The sequence below is a fragment of the Ahaetulla prasina genome, chromosome 4 (genome assembly GCF_028640845.1).
Source record: "Ahaetulla prasina isolate Xishuangbanna chromosome 4, ASM2864084v1, whole genome shotgun sequence".
In the NCBI taxonomy this organism is placed as follows: Eukaryota; Metazoa; Chordata; class Lepidosauria; order Squamata; family Colubridae; genus Ahaetulla; species Ahaetulla prasina.
In genome coordinates this window covers 52,065,154-52,084,328 of record NC_080542.1, presented here as the reverse complement: position 1 = coordinate 52,084,328, position 19,175 = coordinate 52,065,154, and the positions used below count along the sequence as shown (strand labels likewise).

Genomic DNA, 19,175 nt, shown 5'->3' with positions numbered 1-19,175 from the left:
ATATGGGAAAGGGGAGTTAAGGTTTTAAAGGGGAGAGGAGAGATTATGGATTATGGTTTATTGGTATAATTTAGCTTATGATTGTTAGATGCAATACCCTGTATTTTGCTCTGGGAAATCTCGGGGTGGGGGGAAGGTTAGTAGTAAAATTTTCTAACCGCCCACCGGTTCTACAGTAATGGTGATTTATAAAGTAGGGAAGTAACTTTACTTTATAAAATTTATAAAGCAGAGTTACAGCAAGTTAAAGCATATAATAATGATTACCTACCATTTAGTTTCACTTATGTAACATGAACTAAACTTATGCACTGGCGATACAAATAGTATATTTTCAGAAATTTAAATTGTCACGGGGAATTTTATGAAAACCTAATGAAAATGTTTTTAAATAATGCTATGAAATTTTTTTAAAAAGTCAATTAAATTAAAAAAAAGGAAAGTGCTTCCGTATCGGACAAAACACCTACTGCCCACCATGAAAGCTGGAATGCCCACTAGTGGGCGGTAGTGACCAGGTTGACTATCACTGTATTAGATTGATAAAACGTAAGATTAGATAAATAGATAGTCAACATACGCATATGTTGAAATTGCACAAAAGATTTGTAATTAACCTACCAACACACTATATCTGGATTAAAGATGTTTTTATGTTTGTTTGTATTAAAAAATAAAAAATAAAAAAAAAGAAACATGAAAGGTTCATGGTAGACAGTTTACCGTGAAAGGTATGGGGATGAGAGAGACTAACAACAGGATCAGGTAGAGTGTTCCAGACATTTACTACTCTATTGCAGAGTAGTAATATACAATATCCTACTCAATTGTAGGAAATTGTATATTTCCTACAATTAAGATTAAATTTTACTTTGCTTTCCCAGATGCACTATTCCTCAGTAGTCCTTCCTCGCTAGTCGTAATTCTTTTAATTTGCTTTCCAGATGTTTTCATACATGCATGCCTTCACAACTCTTTTCCATATTTCATTAATGTCAAAAATAATGAAACCCCTTTCTTTTGTTCTTTTTTCTTCTTCCACTGTTCCATTGTTGCTGTAATTCTGGAAAAATGAAAGCAAGGGGAACAGATTGTTCCTTCATTTTTATGTTCTACCATAGATCCAGGGAAACTCTGCAGCAAGGAAAACTTATGGTTCGTGCTTCATCTAATTGAAATGGCATGTATTGAAATTTCATTTCAATGTGCCTAATTGCAATAATTTTTTTAGGGGAAAAAAAACAAAAGAAATGGAAGTTTTGCTGTGAGAAAGCAATGAGAAAACAAGGGGAACATGCTTCACCAAGCCTGAATACAAGCAAAAATGGTGCCCACAGAGATATATAAGTGCTAAATAAAGTTACGAGCTTCTATAAGAGATAGGAAAACACAGAATGAGGCAAGTTCATTGGCTTAATGGACCATAACTTTGTTTTTAAAATGGCAGCTGTCAACCACCAGAGCATATAGAAATCTGGCAGTTCAGTACAGAAGCCACTGTTCTGGGCTGCTTGGAAACAGCAGGCAGGAGGGCCAGTTGTGACGGGGCTAGGAGTGGGTGGAGGATGAGTGTATCAGTTTCTGTACTCAAGAACTGGAGGATGATCCATATCAGTGACTGGAGCAAGAACAAAGTATAGATCTGCCCTGAAATTAAAATCTCCCCACTCAGCAATAAAGCTCCCCACTTAGTATGACTAGTTCCATTTAAATTTTCTTCACAGGATCGTTCTTAAGAGAAATTTGAGTGGTGAGAGATAAACTCCATTAGTTATCTGGACCATCAGAAAGGAAAATGAGACCCAAATTCTACAAATGAAAGACATAAATAAAAATAATCATGTGGGAGAGAACTCTGGAAGTTCTGATCCAACATTACTGGAGAACCATAGGCTGGGAAGGACTCATATCCATCATGATAAAAAGAAGGAAAAAAGGCAAATCCAGAAGAGACCGATACAGTACAATTCTTGGTTAAGAATGCATGAAGTAGCCTTCCAAAGATGAAGACTGAATGACAGGCACCATAAGTGAAAGCAGGGAGGAATAATAACATAAATGCTGAATGAGAAGGAAGCAAACCTAACTTCCATTCCTGAACTGAAAAAAAGAAAGCAAAAGCAGTTGTAGAAGAGTGCCACAGAGATTTTAAAAAGCAAATGGTTCTCATCAGACAAATGCCAAAAGTTGAGACTGGCAGAACTGAAAATAACGCCAGATCCCCTTGTTTGGTCCCTACTTCTATGGCAATTTAGGCAGGAGAATCGGATGCCTGTGAAGGAACAGGGAAAAAGGAGGGAGGCGGAATAATGGTAGATTTTGACATTTGCATTATATTTGCATGCCAAAAATTCTCAGATGTAATTAAGTGAAAAGCAAGTCTGAGGTTAACCTTTTTCTATAAAGATATTGGTGTATTTAGCCTATTACAAACATACTAATTTTGAAATATGCTTCTTTTTCTTTAAAGGTAATAGAAACAGTATATTAATCTAAATAAAACTTAGTGATTTAGAAATACAAAGAAAAATTCCACTCAGTCACACAAATGTGACTTGTTTTTATCATCTACCGTAGTATGGCAATGGCATTATTTATCCATGCAAGACTATTACGGTACTTTATATGAATGTCAACAAATCAAGCTGGAAAGTTAGTGGGGTGGGGAAATATTAGTTCCCATGCAACCAACATAAGCTCATTAAGTAATATATTGGGTTGCATGGATATGTTGCATGACTGTGTGCAAGGATTTGTTTTGGGATGAGGTAATGTGAATGTCAGTCAGTAAAGTAAAGTAAAGTTGGCAGTTTGGCAGTTCGAATCCCTAGTATAGGTCTTCTGTATAGGTCCCCCTGTATAGGGGGTTGGATTAGATGACCTCTAAGATCCCTTCCAACTCTGTTACTGTTATATCCATGTGTGTGGGTTTATGTTTGTGTGTGTGTATCTATCTATCTATGTGAGTAACCACACGTATATATACGAGATTTTGGGATGCACAAAACCATGCCTATCTGATGTAGTTTATAGGGCTTTTTTTTCAAAAGAGTTTTGTCAAATTGCCAATTTAAAAAAAAAGCAAAATAAAAGCAAACCAAGAAAAACTAAAGAATAGTAAATTGAGGTTGAAGTTTGGCTGTGAATTTATTTATTTATTTATTTTTCAAATTTATATACCGCCCTATCTCCCTAAGGACTCAGGGCGGTTCACAGGCAGTTAAAATACATATAAATACAAATTAAAAAACAACAATTAAAAAACTTATTCTATTGCCGAATTTAAAAAACAATATAAATAATAAAAAAACCCTTAAAACCAATAACTTTAAAATCTAATCCAGTCCCGCGCAGATGAATAAGTGCGTTTTAAGCTCGCGACGAAAGGTTCGGAGGTCCGGAAGTTGACGAAGTCCTGGGGGGAGTTCGTTCCAGAGGTGGAGCCCCACAGAGAAGGCCCTTCCCTGGGTGTCGCCAGACGGCACTGCCTAGCTGACGGCACCCTGAGGAGTCCTCTCTGTGGGAGCGCACGGTCGGTGAGAGGTATTTGGTAGCAGTAGGCGGTCCCGTAAATAGCCCGGCCCTATGCCATGGGCGCTTTAAAGATTGTCACCAACACCTTGAAGCGCACCGGAAGGCCACAGGTAGCCAGTGCAGTCTGCGCAGGATAGGTGTAACACGGGAGCCCCGAGGCTCCCTCTATCACCAGCGCAGCCGTGTTCTGGACCAACTGAAGCCTCCGGATGCCCCTCAAGGGAGCCCCATGTAGAGAGCATTGCAGTAATCCAGGCGAGACGTCACGAGGCGTGGTGACCGTGCATAAGGCATCCCGGTCTAGAAAGGGCGCAACTGGCGCACCAGGCGAACCTGGTGGAAAGCTCTCCTGGAGACGGCCGTCAAATAGTCTTCAAAAGACAGCCGTTCATCCAGGAGAACGCCCAGATTGTGCACCCTCTCCATCGGGGCCAATGACTCGCCCCCAACAGTCAGCCGAGGACTCAGCTGACTGTACCGGGATGCCGGCATCCACAGCCACTCAGTCTTGGAGGGATTGGGCTTGGGCCTGGTTCTCCCCATCCAGGCCCGTACGGCCTCCAAACACCGGGACAGCACTTGATAGCTTCATTGGGGTGGCCCGGTGTGGAAAAGTACAGCTGGGTGTCATCAGCGCACAGCTGGTACCTCACACAAGCCACTGATGATCCCACCCAGCGGCTTCATATAGATGTTGAACAGAGGGGGCGAGAGAATCGACCCCTGCGGCACCCCACAAGTGAGGCGCCTCGGGGCCGACCTCTGCCCCCCTGTCAACACCGTCTGCGACCGGTCAGAGAGATAGGAGGAGAACCACCGATAAACGGTGCCTCCCACTCCCAATCCCCCCAACCGGCGCAGCAAGATACCATGGTCGATGGTATCGAAAGCCGCTGAGAGGTCTAATAGGACCAGGGCAGAGGAACAACCCCTATCCCTGGCCCTCCAGAGATCATCCACCAACGCGACCAAAGCCGTCTCCGTGCTGTAACCGGGCCGGAAACCGGACTGGAACGGGTCTAGATAGACAGTTTCATCCAGGTGCAGAGGAAACTGATATGCCACCATACTCTCTACAACCTTCGCGGAGGGTTGGAGACCGGACGATAATTACCTAAGACAGCCGGGTCCAGGGAGGGCCTCTTGAGGAGGGGCCTCACCACCGCCTCTTTCAAGGCGGCCGGAAAGACTCCCTCCAACAAGGAGGCACTCGTAATCGCCTGGAGCCAGCCTCGTGTCACCTCCTGAGTGGCCAGCACCAGCCAGGAGGGGCACGGGTCCAGTAAACACGTGGTGGCATTCAGCCTACCCAACAACCTGTCCATGTCCTCGGGAGCCACAGGGTCAAACTCATCCCAACAAATGTCACCAAGACCACCCTCAAGCTCCACAGCCATTTTAGATAATATAATTTGCATTAATTATAATTGCATACTACTACGTCTTCAAAATCTACATTGATTTTTGTATTATCTTAGCTAATTTTCTTTTAGCAAAACACATTAAATTTCGAATTACAGAAACAGCACAGTACTGATGTTTAATTCTACTGAATGACTTTTAAAAATAATGCTCCTCACCTGCAGCAACTATCACGATGTCTGCAAGCTGTGTATGGATCATCAGCTGATCTTTTGGTGTATATCTATGAGTTATTGTCACAGTAGCATCACCTGTCACATATATAAATAAAAAAGTATATAAATGTGGAGATAAGACAGAGTTCAGTGCATAAAGATGGAGTTTTGTATTTCTAAACAAAAACATTATTTTTAATGCAATATTATTGATTAAAAAAATGTGTAGTCTTTTAAATAAACATCTTATCATTTATCAGCAGTGGCAATACTATATTTATTTATTTACAAAAAAGATATATACCCAAAGAAAATCTTATTCCCGATTAAGTAAAACTGATTTTACTGCTTACACAATAAGGAATGAGCTCTTTCTCTTCTCTCCCTGTTAAGGTTTCAGAATAATAACAGAATAATGTAAAATGTTTTTCAACCTACCTCCAGGCCTTTCATGTTCCCCATCAGTATGTAAAAGCATTGAAATGGGCATTCCAACATTTTTTGATCTTCCAACTACAACAACATTTCTTCCAAATGTTTGTATTCCTTAAAAAAAAAAAACACAACTAAAAACATGTGGAAGCTTGTGAAATTAAATCTTTCGTTTCCCATTAAGAAAAGACCATTAATTTCCTTTTTCACCACAGAATTATGACAAGAATGATAGATTTAAGTTTTTACAGTTTTTATTATTACAATAAATATGATTAATATGAATTTTTGAAGACAATAATTTACAAATAATAACCACAATAGTCAACTGCAATTTTATTTTGTTCATTGTTAAAATTAGTATTTTAAATTTACTTTATATAAAAAACAAAATATGACCACTATGAAGAAGGTGGATACCATAACAAAGGATTAAGAAGAATAAGCTATGCTCAGGATAATTCAAGAAAGCTTATTTTATACTTGCTACTCAGTCTTCATTTTCAAAAGAGCATCTATATAACTGAACTGCCATTCCATTATTATTTCTGGAATTTAAAATCACAAAGATAGAAAGCATGTGTGCAAGAGAAAACTGAACACTTCAATAGAAGAACTTAGAAGAAACACTTCACTACCATAAATGTCTATCTGGAGCAAATTCTCTACCCATAAATATAACAGCATCTTCCCTTGCTTCTTGATGAGCTATCAAGGCGGTGGGGGACACTGTTCGCAGGTGTATATACACACAGAACTCTTGTCCCTTTTAAAAAAAAGTATATAGCTTGCTCCTATATAGAATGGTTTCTTCTAAAAGTTAGTAGAAAAACTGTAAGTGTTCAATAACAATATCTAAGCCTATTTGTTTCATGCGGGAAACACAAGTGATATTGGAAATACTGTAGATAATCAACACTCCGCTTATACTTCAAAATCTTAGCGTATTAGGATAGAAATAGAACAGAGCATACAAAACATTTGCTAGACCAATTCTCGAATACAGCTCATCTGTCTGGAACCCACACTGCATATCGGACATTAATACAATTGAGCGCGTCCAGAAATATTTCACAAGAAGAGTCCTCCACTCCTCTGCTCACAACAAAATACCTTATGCCACCAGACTTGAAATTCTGGGTTTAGAAAATTTAGAACTACGCTGCCTTTGGTATGACCTGAGCATAGCTCATACAATCAATGCTACAATGTCCTTCCTGTCAATGACTACTTCAGCTTCAACCACAACAATACACGAGCACACAATAGATTCAAACTTAAAGTGAACCGCTCCAATCTCAATTGCAGAAAATATTACTTCAGTAACAGAGCTGTTAATGCCTGGAATGCACTATCAGACTCCATAGTCTCATCCCAAAATCCCCAAAACTTTAACCTAAGACTGTCTATTGTTGACCTCACTCCATTCCTAAGAGGTCTGTAAGGGGTGTGCATAAGAGCACCAGCGTGCCTATACTCCAGTGGTGGGTTTCTACTGGTTCTCACCGGTTCGGGAGAACCGGTAGTAAAAATATTTAGTAGTTCGCAGAACCGGTAGTAAAAGATGGCTGGCCATGCCCCCGAACCAGTCGCCGGTTGCTCGCCGGTTGCTCGCCGGTTGCTCGCCGGTGGTGCCACCCCGCCACCACCTCTGCCCCGCCATCCCCACCGCCACCACTGCTGCTGCTGCCCCGCCACCTCCAGGCATCTTCAAATTTGCCTCCTTTAAGACTTGTGGACCAATCAATACCCAGAGCTTTGCTGGCTCTGGGAGTTGAAGTCCACAAGTCTTAAAGGAGCCACCCCCTCCGCCGCCTCCCTTGCTCTTTCTCTGCCTCGCTCGCTTGCTGCTCAGCTGGAGGTTGCTTGCTACGCCAGAGCCGACATGAAGGGTAAGCGCGCCGTCATGAGGTGACGCTCGAGCAGGGGCTGCCCTTCAAAAGGGTCAGGGGGGTTCCGGGGAGGGGGGCCCGTGGGGGCTGCACTGTTCCAAGAGGCACACACAGCGCTGCTCCCCTTCGCTCAAACAGCTGGCCAGGGTGGGGCGGGACGGGCATTGGGCTGCAGGGAGTAGCTGGAGCCTCCCTGCCTCTTGCCCCACCGGGGGGGGGGAGTTCCGAGCGAGAGGCTCTGAAAGCTCCTGGAGGCTGGGCGGAGCAGAGCCAAGCCAGCGGCCCGTTGGGATGTGGCAGACTCTGGGCCTGGGCTTGGTCTTCTTCCCGGCTCTCTTCGCCGCTTCCATCCACAGCCTGTGGTGGCTGGCGCCGGAATGGAGCCTCAAAGACCGGATCCTTCTCAGCAGCAGGTACCGGCTGGCACCAGCCCCCGAGGGGAAGGAGGGAGGAAGGCGGGCAGCATCCTGGAGGAAGGTGGCGGAAGACCCCCACAGCCCACCTCTCCCTCCCCCGACCCGGATCTGCTCAGGAAACCAGGGAAGGGAGCCATGCAAAAGGAGCCAGCAGGGGTGGCGGGCGCAGCTGAGAGAAGCGCCAACTCTGAGAGCGCTTTCGCGGGGATAGAACCTCTTGCTTGTGCAAGAAAAGCTGAGTTGCGGAAGGGTTGGGGGGGCGAGGGGCTGGGGGCTGGGAAAGAGCAGAGCCCCCCTCCTGCTCCTTCCCGAGGGGTGGGATCTTGGGGATGGGGTGGGCTCTCTCCCCTGCCCCGCACATGGGGGGCGCCAGATTGGGGAAGCTACTGCTCACCCCAAGTCCTGATGTGCCAGGCTTTTGGCTTGGCATGGCCAACGTTCGGTCCTTCTGCACAGAGAGAGGGAGGGAGGAAGAGAGAGAGAGAGAAAGAGAGAAAGAAGGGAGGGAGGGAGAAAGAGAAAGAAAGAAGGGAGAGAGAGAAAAAGAGAGAATGAGGGAGGAAGAGAGAGAAAGAAAAAAAGGAGGGAGGGTGAAAAGAGAAAGAGGAGGAGGAGAAAGAAAGAAAGGGGAGAGAGAAAGAGGAGGAGGAAGAGAGAAAGAGAGAAAGAAGGAGAGAGAGGAAGGAAGAAAGAGGAGGGAGGAAGAGAGAGAAATATAGAAGGGAGGAGGTGAAAAGAAAGAAAGGAGGAGGAGAGAGAGAAAGAAGGAGAGAAAAAGAGAGAATGAGGGAGGAAGAGAGAGAAAGAAAAAAAGGAGGGAGGGTGAAAAAGAGAAAGAGGGAGGGAGAGAGAAAGGAAGAAAGGGGGAGAGAATGGGAAGGAAGTAGGGAAAGAGAGAAAGAAGGGAGAGAGAGTGGAAGAGAAAGAGGGAGGGAGGAAGAGAGAGAAATATAGAAGGGAGGGAGGGTGAAAAAGAAAGAAAGGGAGGAAGGGAGAGAAAGAAAGACGGAGAGAGAGGGAAGGAAGGAAGGAGAGAGTGAGAGAGAAAGAAAGAAAAAGAAAGGGAGGGAGGGAGAAAGAAAGAGGGAAAGAAAGGAAGGAAGGAAGGAAAGAAGGAAGAAAGAAAGAGAAAGGGAGAGAGAGAAGAGAGAGAGAGAGAAGAGGAAGGAAGGACCACAAACCCTGGCACTAGACTTGGCTTCAGAAGACGCTTTGAAACAGGACAGCAATCTGGGGCTGGAAGGGACCTTAGAGGTCCCCTGCTCGACTTCCGGTTTGGCACCGTAGGTGATGGCGGTGATCTTTACGATCACCAACCTCTGGATTATGTGGAATCGCTAGGACAGCTTAAATCTGCTGTCCAGCGGTTCGGAAAACCCCCTCTTCGGGAGAAGGAGAAGGTGGTGAGCTGAGGGCAGAGGTTGAATTTCCCTAAAGCCCCTGAGAAAAAAGGGGTTTGAAGGGTTAAGTTCCCTCCAGTAACCCGAAGTGCTCCAGATCCGAGGATTCTTCTGCTTTGGCGGAACCAATCACCACGACCAAACGCCGAGATTTATTTTGGACAATAAAGGATTATACCGGACAGAACGAAAGTGGGAGAACTTTATGCAAGTAGCCAAGCCGATTCCCCGATACTTTGTAACAAGCTTGAAAATAGTAAAAAAATGGAGGCGAATTGTTAACAAGTTAACGAGTGGAAAGCGAAAGCGATACTTTCAGCGTTCCGTCTGCAGTTGGTAATTTGCATGTTACTTGCTGCTTTTACTCTTTAACTCTTTGCTGCCTGCTGATAGAATCTAGGGGAGATTTTTAAATACTGCTTTAAAAGACTGTGTTTTTTAGAGGTTAAGAAGATTTAAAGTGAATATTAAGTTGGAAATAAATAAATATATAATTTTATAGAAGATGGCAGCCAAACAATTAAAGTCTACTGTAACAAAGAGCTCTGGAACTTTATCAGCTGGTGCCTCTCCAGCTCATACAGCAGAGACTAGAACATTGAATTTAGAGGCGTTACAAGAGAACTTAAAAGGCTTTATAGAAGAAAAATTTAAAGTAATAACTGATGAGATGTCTGAAATGAAAGAGCAGATATCAGAAATTCAAGTGGGAAATAAAGAAGTTAAAGAAGGATTTGTAATGGCAGTACGAAGTTTGGCAACGAATGTGATTTTATTGGAGGAGGAGGTTGAAGAAATTAAGCAACATAATTTAAAATTAGAAAATAAAATGGATGAATTTCAAAGTAAAATGGAAAAAACAGAGGATGAAATAGTTTTGATACAATATAGAAATATGGAATTTGCTCTTAGAATTCGAGGTTTGAAAGAAAATAAGGAAGAGAATTTAAGGGAAATTTTTTCTGAAGTATTTGCTGAGATATTAGCAGCTCGTCCAGCAGATGTGGCTTATCAAATTGATAAAATATATCGTGTGAATTCTTGGATAGCAAGGCAAAAAAGTTGCCAAGGGATGTTGTTATTTATTTTACAAACAGAACAGTGAGAAATCAGATTTTGCAAGCTTCATATAAGGGGGAGAAGATTCAGATTGCTGGTCAAGATATTTTGATATTAAAGGAAATTCCACCAAAAATGTTAAGGGCTAGGAAGGAATTTGCCTTCCTGGTGAATGAACTTAAAAAACATCAGATTGAATATAGATGGGATATTCCAACTGGTATAATAGTATATTATGCAGGGAAAGTATATCGTTTCAATACGGTTGGAAAAGCAAGAGAATTTTATGTTGAGGTATTAAGTTGGAAGTCTTCCCCATTGGAAGCTAGAGGAAGGAGGCTGAAGTGAAGGAAGAGAAGTGAAGCAGGTACAAGAACAGATTGTGATGGAAGAAGATTTATTACAAGTGTTGGAAATACCTCGACGGGTTTAGATTCAAAAGAACAAAGGTTGACAAGAGCTGCTGCTAAACGCAAGGAACAAGAGATGAAGGCACAACAACAACTGGCAACTACTACAACGGAAACAGTGGGAGGAGCAAGGCCTAGAGTAAAATGTGATCTGCGGCTGGTGTTCCAAAAGTTTCCTATCTTGGAATGTTAATGGCCTGAACTCACCGTAGAAGAGAAGGAAAGTATTTCATTATTTGAAACAATTTAAAAATGACATTACCTGTTTACAAGAAACACATATTAGATCTTGCTAAATGTTGGAGATGCGATTGTGAAGATGCTACTTATTACCATATATGGTGGACTTGTAAAAAAGTTAAAGCATTTTGGATTAAAGTATGGTGGATCATGCAGAATATTTTGAAAAAGAAGATTAAGTTTACTCCGCAGTTCTTTCTACTAGGAATAATTATGGACTACACAGCTATAGAGACTAAATTGATTTTGAACTTAATAACAGTCGCAAGACTTTTGATTGCTCAGTATTGGAAGAAAGAAGAATTACCTACAATCGAAGAATGGACACTCAAAGTATCAAATCTGGCAGAGATGACAAAAATCTCCGCTTACTTGAAAGACTATATACTAGAAAAATATATTCTAGAATGGAAAATGTGGATTGATTATATTTAAAATAAGTATCAGATAAAAAAAAATATTGAATAGCATATGAGTAAATTTAGGAAATATTTTGTATTAGATATATTTTTGAAGGAGAGGGGAATTGAGAGTGTGACTAAGTGTGGTGTGACTAGAGATTATAATTTAGGAATTATTTTGGATTATGATTGTTAGTTTTGATACCCTGCATTTTGTTCTGGGAAGTCGGGATGGGGGTGGGGGTAAGGGGAGGGAATTGGGGGTTTTGGTAGAGATGGAGTGATGGTTAATGTACAGGGATTATTGAAGAAATATAATTAATGTAGGATCGGGTCTGCATAGTTACCATTTTAGAACGGTGAGGAGGGAGAAAAGAGAGAGTAGGAGGTAGGAAAGAGGAGAAGAGGAAGGAAGAGGGATAGTAGAGGGAGAAGGAAGGTGTAGGGTGGAGGGAGGAGCGGATGTAGATAAGAGAAGGAGAGGAAGGTTTGGAAAGTAAAAGAAGGTAGAAGAGGGAAGAGTGTTAAAAAGGGGGGTGGTGACTGGGCAAGCCCGACTAATTGTATATAACTGTACATTGGATGAATTATTTGATATGATTGTAAAAATAAAACTTTTTATGAAAAAAAAAAAAAGAGGTCCCCTGCTCCAGCAGGAAACCTTTTATCGTCTGGATTATTTTGGTGCCTCTAACAGAGAGGAAAATTGCCAGAAAGGAGAAGAAGTTTACTAGGACAAGGCTGCCATGCATAGTCCTTGTCTTATGACCAGAATTGAGTCCAAAATTTTGGTTGCTAAGCAAGAGCGTTGTTAAGTGAGCTTCACCACATTTTACTCAATCCATGATCACTCCTGGCTCTAACAGTCATGTGCAAGTTAGGGAAGAGCATCTGAAGGTGTGTGTAATGTTCTAAATGTACAGAAGTTATAGTTAAATGTGTGGCAGAAAGTGGACTCTAGGTGTGTTTTTCCAAATGTAGTAAGTAAGGTTGAAGAGGTGTGTGTTTGTGTGTGTGTGTGTGTGTGTGTGTGTATGTATACATACAGTATATATATATATAGTAGATAATGTATCTTTTTGTGTGCCTATACATGCTATACTATGTAATATGTATGTACACATATGGCATATATACATAGGATTTAATAGTATATCTTGGATGTTCAGTAGTAGTAGATAAATAGACAGGGTAAGAGACATTATCATGCAGTATCAAACCTGTTGCTTAATTGCATTGTTAATAATTAATTGCATTATTCTGCAAACTACTGGTAATTTTGTTTTAATTACTACTGGTAATTTAATTTTGTTGGGTTGGAGGCTTCTCGCGCCAAAAACTACCAAAAACCACAGGCTAAAAGAGGCCTCAAGTCCCATTGCCGTCGTCACTGCCCTGTTCTTTGCACTGGCCATGCATGCGCATCCCATTGCCTACCAGTGCCGCTTGCATGATCAGGGAATATCTAACAATTCTGAATGAGTTTAAATTTCCAAAACTGCAGTCTAGATATGATAGTATTAGTGTCAACTAACGAAGCTTTCCTAACCCGCTCCTGAGTTGCTATAGGCGGGGGGATGGGAAATCGTGCCTCACAGCTGCACTGAAGAATTTGCACCTCAGTCAAAATAAAACACATTGTAGCCAGCCAGTCAAGGCCATCTCCACGGAAATCTACAATGGCCAGAGTGACTTCTACGAACCGCGAAATTGCTTTGTTGAGGAATGTGACTGGTGACACACCTTGAGGAGGAGAGGAAAACGGTCAGAGGCAAAGTGCAAACTGGGTGAAGTCAGAGCTGGCTTTACTTGGTTCGTGCTGACATGGTGCTCCTAATAAACAACTGGAATTTTTTTGGGAAAGATGGCTTAAGGGTTCTGCTTTTATTAGGGCACTGTCGGAATCCTGATAGCAGTGATCAAATTTTAAAAGAAACCTATTTTAGTACTGAAACTATTTGAAAGAATGATGTTCTGGTATTTTATAATTTAAGCTTATACTTCTTTTTCTCAGATAAATTTCCAGAATGCATTTAACCCCCATTTCCTTAAAACACTTGATTCAGTTACCAGTTCTCTTTATTATTTCCCAAACTGCAGCAGCAGTGGCAGGTATAATGGAGGGCTGGTCAAGGCACAATCGCCCAATATTGAAAATATGGAATCCATCCACATCCTTTTCAGGAGCAACACTGTTGCACACAGTCCTTTCATTGATGTGATCTGGAAAAAAAGAATTTTTCTACATTTAGTTCTTACTTTAAAATAGTTAGCCTAATAGTTGTTATTTATCTTGTTTAATGTATGTGCCAGTTTTTAAAGGCAAATGTAAATATACAAGGAGGTAATTTCATATGAAGCGTTAAGCTTCTATAATGGGACTCCTGATTTTGATTCCACTGACTGGTCACATCTTAATTTAATCCAGTGGGGATGGGTGGAAAATATGCATTTAATTACACTCAATCAAATAATACCACCTGCGAGTAGCCATTTCCCCTGTAATGGTCAAACTTTTCCACAGGACATGTTAGAAATTCCTTCTTTCTCCATCAAAGAGAATGTCTTTGATTTTCTGGTATGTAGAAAAAAGTTGTTCTGTTCAAGAGAATTTCAGAATCAAAAGACATAGCAAATGTTCTGTTTCTTCTTTCTCTCTCGAGAAACAATTTTAAACTGATTTAATAAAGTATAAGCAATCTAATGTTACTATATATATATATGTGTGTGTGTGTATATATATATATATATATATATGTGTGTGTGTGTGTGTGTGTATATATATATATATATATATATATATATGTATGTATGTATGTGTGTGTGTGTGTAAATATATATATATATATATATATGTATGTATGTATGTATGTGTGTGTGTATATATATATATATATATATATATATATATATATATATATATATATATATATATATATATATATATATATATATATATATATAATGTTATAAATATATATATATGTTTTCTGAGGTTTTCACGGGTGTTTGTATATAGGTCTTTGGTTGTTCGGGTTTTCTCCCGTGTAAGATTGGAAGTGTCTTGGCGGCGTTTCGACGAAGTCTCATTCGTCATCTTCAGGCTTCAGCTTCGTGCTTCTGGGAGCAATGTGTGATCGCAGCTGTTTCTTCCTTTTAACTGCTAGTGGGGTTTGAACTGATTGGGTGGGGGCTTGGCTGTGCTCTGATTGGATGGGGGTTTTCTGTGCTCTGATTGGCTGGGGTGTGTCCTGTGTTGGTGGGGGCTCGGTTGTGCTCAGTCTAGTCTGTGCTGCGGGGGGATTTGAGCTGGTGAGCTGCATAGCTGTTGTTTGGCTTTGTGGTCGTGCTACATCTTCATAGTGGGTGTCAGTCTGCTGCATGAATGGATTGGAGGGGTTTGAAATGGCTAATGTTGCAGCTGCGGTCTGGCTTCTGGTCCTTGGTCGTGCTTCATGATCAGTGTGGGTTTGGGTCTGGGTCTGCTTTCTGGGTGGATGTGCGGTGGTGACATCCTGTGTGGACCTTGTGAGTGTGGGTCTGGTGTCATTCCTCGTGTTAGAGACTCGTTTGTCAATAAGGGCGGGTTTCAAATGGCTGGTAGGCGGAGGTGTCATCTCGTTTGTTCATGCTGTGTGGGCGTTTTCTATCTCAATGGCTTCTCTGATTATTCTGTTGTTAAAGTGTTCAGTTTTGGCGATAGTTCTGGTCTTTTAAATTCAATATCATGTCCTGTGACTCTAAAATGTTGGACCAGGAAGAAGTTGGTTCCTCTTTTTGAATGAGTTCTTGTGTTCTTCAATCGTGCACTTATTCTTCTGTTGGTTTGTCCAATGTATGTGGTGGGGCAGGCGGTGCATGGGATTTCATATACTCCTTGATTTTCTAACTCAATTTTGTCTTTGGGGTTTCTTAGGATGGTGGATATTTTTCTGTTTGTGCAGAATGCTGTCTTGATGTTGTGTTTGTGGAGGATCTTGCTGATTCTGTCTGTGGTGCCTTTTATATATGGGAGGAGGGCTGTGCCGTTTTCTTGTTCTCTGTCTTGGTTTTTAGTGGGGGGTTCTTTTGGATTAGCTTGGTAATCTTATTTGTTTGGAATCCATTGGATGTTAGTACGTTAGTGAGAGTGTCTAGTTCGGGTTTTAGGTGTTGTTCATCAGCTAAGCATTTTGTTCTGGAGATGAGTGTCTTGGCTACGGAGTTGATCTGTGCTGGGTGGTGGTGTGAGAGTGTGTGCAGATAGCGGTTTGTGTGTGTTTTCTTCTGGTAGATGGTATGTCCTAAGGAGCCATTGGGTTTTCTGTAGACTAAGACATCCAGGAAGGGAAGTTGGTTATTAACTTCTGTTTCCATGGTGAACTGTATTTTGGGGTGTAGGCTATTGAGGTGTGTGAGGAAGTTGTCAAGTTTTTCTTTCCCGTGTGGCCAGATTATGAAGGTGTCGTCTACATATCTGAGCCAGAGTTTGGGTTTGTGATCAGATTTTTCTAGTGCTTGGACCTACTCGTGAGCTTTGATGTCATATCCCTCTTCACCCAAGTGCCAATCAAAGAAGCCTTGACAGCTATCCAAAACAAATATAACCCCCCCAAGCACATCCTAGATCTGACCAACCACTGCCTATCCAACACATACTTCATCTATAATGGACAAAAATACAAACAAGTAGAAGGAGCACCCATGGGATCACCCCTCTCACCTGTCATTGCCAATCTCTACATGGAACACTTTGAAACCCAAGCACTAGAAAAATCTGATCACAAACCCAAACTCTGGCTCAGATATGTAGACGACACCTTCATAATCTGGCCACACGGGAAAGAAAAACTTCCCTTCCTGGATGTCTTAGTCTACAGAAAACCCAATGGCTCCCTAGGACATACCATCTACCAGAAGAAAACACACACAAACCGCTATCTGCACACACTCTCACACCACCACCCAGCACAGATCAACTCCGTAGCCAAGACACTCATCTCCAGAACAAAATGCTTAGCTGATGAACAACACCTAAAACCCGAACTAGACACTCTCACTAACGTACTAACATCCAATGGATTCCAAACAAATAAGATTACCAAGCTAATCCAAAAAGAACCCCCCACTAAAATCCAAGACAGAGAACAAGAAAACGGCACAGCCCTCCTCCCATATATAAAAGGCACCACAGACAGAATCAGCAAGATCCTCCACAAACACAACATCAAGACAGCATTCTACACAAACAGAAAAATATCCACCATCCTAAGAAACCCCAAAGACAAAATTGAGTTAGAAAATCAAGGAGTATAAGAAATCCCATGCACCGCCTGCCCCACCACATACATTGGACAAACCAACAGAAGAATAAGTGCACGCATTGAAGAACACAAGAACTCATTCAAAAAAGAGGAACCAACTTCTTCCCTGGTCCAACATTTTAGAGTCACAGGACATGATATTGAATTTAAAAAGACCAGAACTATCGCCAAAACTGAACACTTTAACAACAGAATAATCAGAGAAGCCATTGAGATAGAAAAACGCCCACACAGCATGAACAAACGAGATGACACCTCCCGCCTACCAGCCATTTGGAAACCCGCCCTTATTGACAAACGAGTCCCTAACATGAGGAATGACACCAGACCCACACTCACAAGGTCCACACAGGATGTCACCACCGCACATCCACCCAGAAAGCAGACCCAAATCCACACTGATCATGAAGCACGACCAAGGACCAGAAGCCAGACCGCAGCTGCAACATTAGCCATTTCAAACCCCTCCAATCCATTCATGCAGCAGACTGACACCCACTATGAAGATGTAGCACGACCACAAAGCCAAACAACAGCTATGCAGCTCACCAGCTCAAATCCCCCTGCAGCACAGACTAGACTGAGCACAACCAAGCCCCCACCAACACAGGACACACCCCCAGCCAATCAGAGCACAGAAAAACCCCCATCCAATCAGAGCACAGCCAAGCTCCCACCCAATCAGTTCAAACCCCCACTAGCAGTTAAAAGGAAGAAACAGCTGCGATCACACATTGCTCCCAGAAGCACGAAGCTGAAGCCTGAAGATGACGAATGAGACTTCGTCGAAACGTCGCCAAGACACTTCCAATCTTACGCGGGAGAAAACCCGAATAACCAAAGACCTACATGCAAACACCCGCGAAAACCTCAGAAAACATATATATATATATAGAAAACCCGAATAACCAAAGACCTACATACAAACACCCGCGAAAACCTCAGAAAACATATATATATATATATATATATATATATATATATATATATATATATTTATATATATATATATATATGTTTTCTGAGGTTTTCGCGGGTGTTTGTATGTAGGTCTTTGGTTATTCGGGTTTTCTCCCACGTAAAATTGGAAGTTCACTTTAACAACAGAATAATCAGAGAAGCCATCGAGATAGAAAAACACCCACATAGCATGAACAAACGAGATTAAAATTGGAAGTGTCTTGGCGACGTTTCGACGAAGTCTCATTCGTCATCTTCAGGCTTCAGCTTCGTGCTTCTGGGAGCAATGTGTGATTGCAGCTGTTTCTTCCTTTTTAACTGCTAGTGGGGGTTTGAACTGATTGGGTGGGAGCTTGGCTGTAATCTGATTGGATGGGGGGTGTCCTGTTTGAGTGGGGGCTTGGTTGTGCTCAGATTAATCTGAGTTGCAGGGGGATTTGAGCTGGTGAGTTGCATTGCTGTTGTTTGGCTTCGTGTTTGTGGTCGTGCTACATCTTCATTGTGGGTGTCTGTCTGCTGTATGTATCGAGATAGAAAAACGCCCACACAGCATGAACAAACGAGATGATACCTCCCGCCTACCAGCCATTTGGAAACCCGCCCTTATTGACAAACGAGTCCCTAACACGAGGAATGACACCAGACCCACACTCACGAGGTCCACACAGGATGTCACCACCACACATCCACCCAGAAAGCAGACCCAAACCCACACTGATCAGGAAGCACGACCAAGGACCAGAAGCCAGACCGCAGCTGCAACATTAGCCATTTCAAACCCCTCCAATCCATACATACAGCAGACAGACACCCACAATGAAGATGTAGCACGACCACAAACACGAAGCCAAACAACAGCAATGCAACTCACCAGTTCAAATCCCCCTGCAACTCAGATTAATCTGAGCACAACCAAGCCCCCACTCAAACAGGACACCCCCCCAGCCAATCAGAGCACAAACCCCCCCATCCAATCAGATCACAGCCAAGCTCCCACCCAATCAGTTCAAACCCCCACTAGCAGTTAAAAAGGAAGAAACAGCTGCAATCACACATTGCTCCCAGAAGCACGAAGCTGAAGCCTGAAGATGACGAATGAGACTTCGTCGAAACGTCGCCAAGACACTTCCAATTTTACGCGGGAGAAAACCTGAATAACCAAAGACCTACATACATACATACATACATACATACATACATACATACATACATATATATATATATATATTTCGGAGATTTTCACGGGTGTTTGTATGTAGGTCTTTGGTTATTCGGGTTTTCTCCCGTGTAAAATTGGAAGTGTCTTGGCGACGTTTCGACAGAGTCTCATTCGTCATCTTCAGGCTGATGTTTACAGGTTCGTGCTTCTAGGAGCAAATGCTGAAGATGACAAATGAGACTCCGTCGAAACGTCGCCAAGACACTTCCAATTTTACGCGGGAAAAAACCCGAATAACCAAAGACAGACAGACAGACATACACACACACACACACACACACACACAGAGAGAGAGAGGATTTGCATAGCACTGTTAACTAAAAGCCCTTATG

General features: G+C 42.1%; 1 protein-coding gene across 4 annotated transcripts in view; it reads right to left on the bottom strand.

Annotated features, from left to right (window-relative positions):
- The window catches only part of MTHFD2L (methylenetetrahydrofolate dehydrogenase (NADP+ dependent) 2 like), a 58,568-nt gene that overhangs the window by 13,573 nt on the left and 25,820 nt on the right, over positions 1-19,175 (bottom strand). For all 4 annotated transcript variants that reach the window (XM_058182822.1, XM_058182820.1, XM_058182821.1 and 1 more), the window contains 3 exons: positions 13,432-13,584; positions 5,550-5,657; positions 5,115-5,207 (listed from right to left, as the gene is read on the bottom strand). In XM_058182822.1, coding sequence (XP_058038805.1) covers positions 5,115-5,207; positions 5,550-5,657; positions 13,432-13,584 — 354 coding nt within the window. The remainder of the gene's footprint in view (positions 1-5,114; positions 5,208-5,549; positions 5,658-13,431; positions 13,585-19,175) is intronic.